Raw genomic sequence first — 3,582 nt, forward strand, 5'->3', positions numbered from 1 at the left:
CCTTTGGCCACTTAATCAGGGCCTTCAAGCATCAGGGGGCTCCCGAAGCTGTAGTGCTGGTGGCAGGCAGGAACTCTGCTCCGGTCTTGGCCCTGGTAGCTCGCATTTCCCTTCTGGGCCCTCAGCCCCCCTTCCCTTCACACTCCACTTTGCCCTGGCCCTGGGAGCCTGTCCAGACTTGTGGGCCACCTCTGGAAACAGGCTGACCACAACTCTCCTCCTGGCCCCTCCAGAACTGTTAACCTGGGAACAGATGAAGAGAGGAAACCAGGCCTCTCCTGCCAGGGAGAGAAGGAGGGCACTGCACTGACCTGGGACGTGGGGCCTCTTCCAGTTTCAGCTCTGATGTTCACCAACTGTGTAACTTTGGACGAGTCCCTTTCCTTCCCTGAACCTCAGAGGGTTTTTCTAAGTAAGTGTCATAGAGGTGCCCCTGGCCAGGTAGAGATGATTCAGTACCAGATATTGCTCTAAATAACATTACATCATACAGCAACTAAGTTATTTTCCTTCCAGTTTCTTCAATCCTGATTGAGTCCGCAATACCCGGTTCCAGTCTGATGACAGTGTATTTTTGATGCCTCTATACCCTTTTCTAATATCCCTTTTTGACAAAGAGCACTGTCTGTAACGGTGCGCATCCATTCTTAAGGCATCTTGGCCAAGCCCCCACAAATATGCATGCAGACCTTGAAAACCCCCAGATAGGAACACGGTGCCAAGGCTCTGAGGCAAAGCCTTTGCTGAGATGCACGGAAGGCCTGAGGAGCTACGTGAACAAAGACACTTGGACAGAGGCACAGGTGAGTTCTGGGTACCTAGTCCTAGGGAGATGGTACAAAGAAAGACTTAGTGGGTGAGTATAAGAGAGTGTTAAAACAGAAATTTCTACCTGGGCACCCAGGACACACCAGATGCTATAAACCAAACTGAGGGGCCAGGCCGAAGGGAAGAATCGACAAAGGAATGGTTTGAGAGCTCATTGCATGACTCTTGGCACTCTTGTCAGACCAAGAATTTTGAAAATGTGACCTCTGTCGCTGGGAGGGGGAGGAAGAGTGAGCATGCCTCTGAGGTCTTCCTGAGAAAGAGAGAGGGCGAGAGGCTGGCTGGCTGCCTGGCGGAAGGGGAAAGAGAAGTCACTGCTGCTGCACGGGACAGGTGCTGGCTGCCCTCTGGCCCTGCCTGGTAGACGGAAGGCACGATATGCCGCGGTGGGAGCTGGCCTGGGCTAGAGGGATCCTGACAGAAAGTAAGGGGCCCCAGCAATGATAACCACGAGGAGCTGATGCTAGCAAAGCAGAAGCTCAGCACGAGGCCTGGGCTTGGCAGTGATAGGAAAATGTGCGTGGCCGGCTCTGCAGCCCATCAGTGATCGGGCCCAATACGGGAACCCCCAAGGTGCCAACAAAAGGTCCCCACAAAAGAGGCGGCTTCAATATCAGTCGGGTCCAGAGAGGCGGAGCCGGTTAGTCCTTGTCCCGGCCGTGACACACATAGGAACCCGCCTGCTGTCTGTCCGCTTACCTCTCCTTTCTCTCCTCCTTCAACCTGGAAAGAGGTGAGTAGAGAAAGGGAATAGACGGCCCGGCCAGCTTCGCACTGCACCTCTGCTGGGGGACAGGAGGAAGTCTCACCTTTAAATGAAGATGAAGGAAGACAGGGTTACTTAGGAGCGGATTACTATGGGGAGAGGAGAGCACCCCTACTGGCTAAATTATAAAGTGGCAGAGGGAAGCAAAAATAAAGTTGCAGTCTCTGGTGTCGGACTTGCTCAACATAGGTTGCATAAATGATAAAAGAGGTGGCAGGATGACAGGGCAAATGTGGTCGAAGTGTTATATACATGATTTACTTTTGGAAAACGGTGCCTCACACACTACCCAGGCCCCGGGAGTCTCCATGTCCCTCCCTTGCCTACTTGATGAGAGTCATGGAAAACTGGTCAGTGTGATTGGAGAGCTGAGACACATCTAGGTTCTCAGAGGAGAAACTGAATTCTTAAAGCAGATTTGAAATGGTCTGGGGAGTTGCAATCCACAAACATTTTGGATGAGGAAGAGGGGGAGGACGGAAGCGGTGGGAGCCAGTCTCCCAGGCAGGTAAGAGTCCTGCCAACAGCTAGAGGAAGACAAGCAGGAAGGAAAGACAGCCCAGTGAGAGAGGAAGAAGAGAGGGGAACCATCTGCTTCACTCGACTGCTCCCTTCTCTCTTCAAACCTCCACCCTCAGCCACACCTGCCTGGCAGAAGGGAGGAGGGTCTGCTCTCCGGCTCATGTCTGCCCCGCAGCAGCCTCTTTGGACAATAGGATTGTGCTCAGTGACAGCCGGCCCAGGGCGGGGACCAGTGGCAGGGTGGAGAAGCAGGGCTCTGGAACACGGAGGGAGCAAAGAATTTCTCAGAGCTGGAGCACAGAGGTTCCTGCAGCCTGAGCCAGGAACTGTTTTGGAAATAAAGGCGGGGAAACGTGATTCTGGTTCCAAATCCAGAATGGAAAAGAGTGTCTCCTTGCTTCCAGGGCATCTCCGAGAAAAACAAGGCTCCAAATGGCCCTGCTCCCAGCCTGTGCCCCCACCTTCCGGGATCTGTTCCCCCAGCCTACTCTCCAAGGTGGTGAGAAAACCTGGGGTGGGGTGTCAAGGCTCCAAGGAATCAAGACAGGTTAACATTTCTGAGGGCTTTTAAATAAATTCGGAATCACGAACTTGGGGAGGGCTCCAAGGTACGCTCTAATGCAACCTCTTCAGTCACAGACAGGGACACTGAGGCAGAGGCAACTGGCTTAATGCACACGTACAATGTCCCAGGCACTGTGTGACGCTCTATACCTGAATTCTTTTATTTGAAGTGTACAATAAGCCCTAGGAAGGCAGTGCATTTATTCCATGTTTCAGAGGAAGAAACAGAAGCTCTAAGAAGTCAAATGATTTACCCAAAGGCACACAATCTGAGCACTGGGGATAGCATTTGAACCCGTGTCCGAGAGGCTCTGAAAACCACACTTAATCCACTGTACCTTGCTCTCTTCCTTTGCTATTTTCCCCCTGCTTTATAGAAGAGGAAACTGAAGCTCAGAGAGGCTAATTTGCTCATGTTTACATAACCAGTTTGTGGCAGAAGTTATATTTGAACTTGGGTTTGGCTGACCCTAATGCCCAAATGCTTTCCATTATGTCAGCGTTTCTTTGATTTTTTTTCTCCTAAATATCCCGAATGACAGAGAGACCTTGAAGTATGTGGCAAAGCTATACAGAGCAATAGAGAGATTTCTTGGATACTTCGTATTTTGTTATGTCTCACACACACACTACATGATTTTGAAAATGTAAAAGTGACACTTTTTCTCCCTCATGATACTTGAGTAAATCGGCGCTTGAAGAAAACCTCCTGTTTTTTTGAGAGGCCTGCACTTGGCTTAACTAAAATGATGGGTTCCATGGGGGGCAGCCTCCTGGGTTTGACACCCCTCCGTGAGCCCCTTTGGAGTGTTAATTGGGTGTTCCCAGGGGCTCAACCAAAAGACCAGAGTGCACAAAGCGCCCCAGCTCATTTCTTGCTTGGACCCTGCAAAAGCCTCTTC

At 51.1% G+C, this 3,582-nt stretch overlaps 1 protein-coding gene across 2 annotated transcripts in view; it reads right to left on the bottom strand.

Annotated features, from left to right (window-relative positions):
* Positions 1-3,582, bottom strand: part of C1QTNF2 (C1q and TNF related 2) — an 18,103-nt gene that overhangs the window by 4,951 nt on the left and 9,570 nt on the right. Inside the window, exon 2 of one of the 2 annotated variants that reach the window (XM_006906476.3) lies at positions 1,528-1,637. The exons of the other annotated variant lie outside the window; for it this stretch is intronic. Within the exon in view, the coding sequence (XP_006906538.2) occupies positions 1,528-1,637 (110 nt within the window). The remainder of the gene's footprint in view (positions 1-1,527; positions 1,638-3,582) is intronic. 2 annotated transcript variants of the gene reach the window in all.

This window comes from Pteropus alecto, unplaced genomic scaffold, assembly GCF_000325575.1.
Source record: "Pteropus alecto unplaced genomic scaffold, ASM32557v1 scaffold40, whole genome shotgun sequence".
NCBI lineage: Eukaryota > Metazoa > Chordata > Mammalia > Chiroptera > Pteropodidae > Pteropus > Pteropus alecto.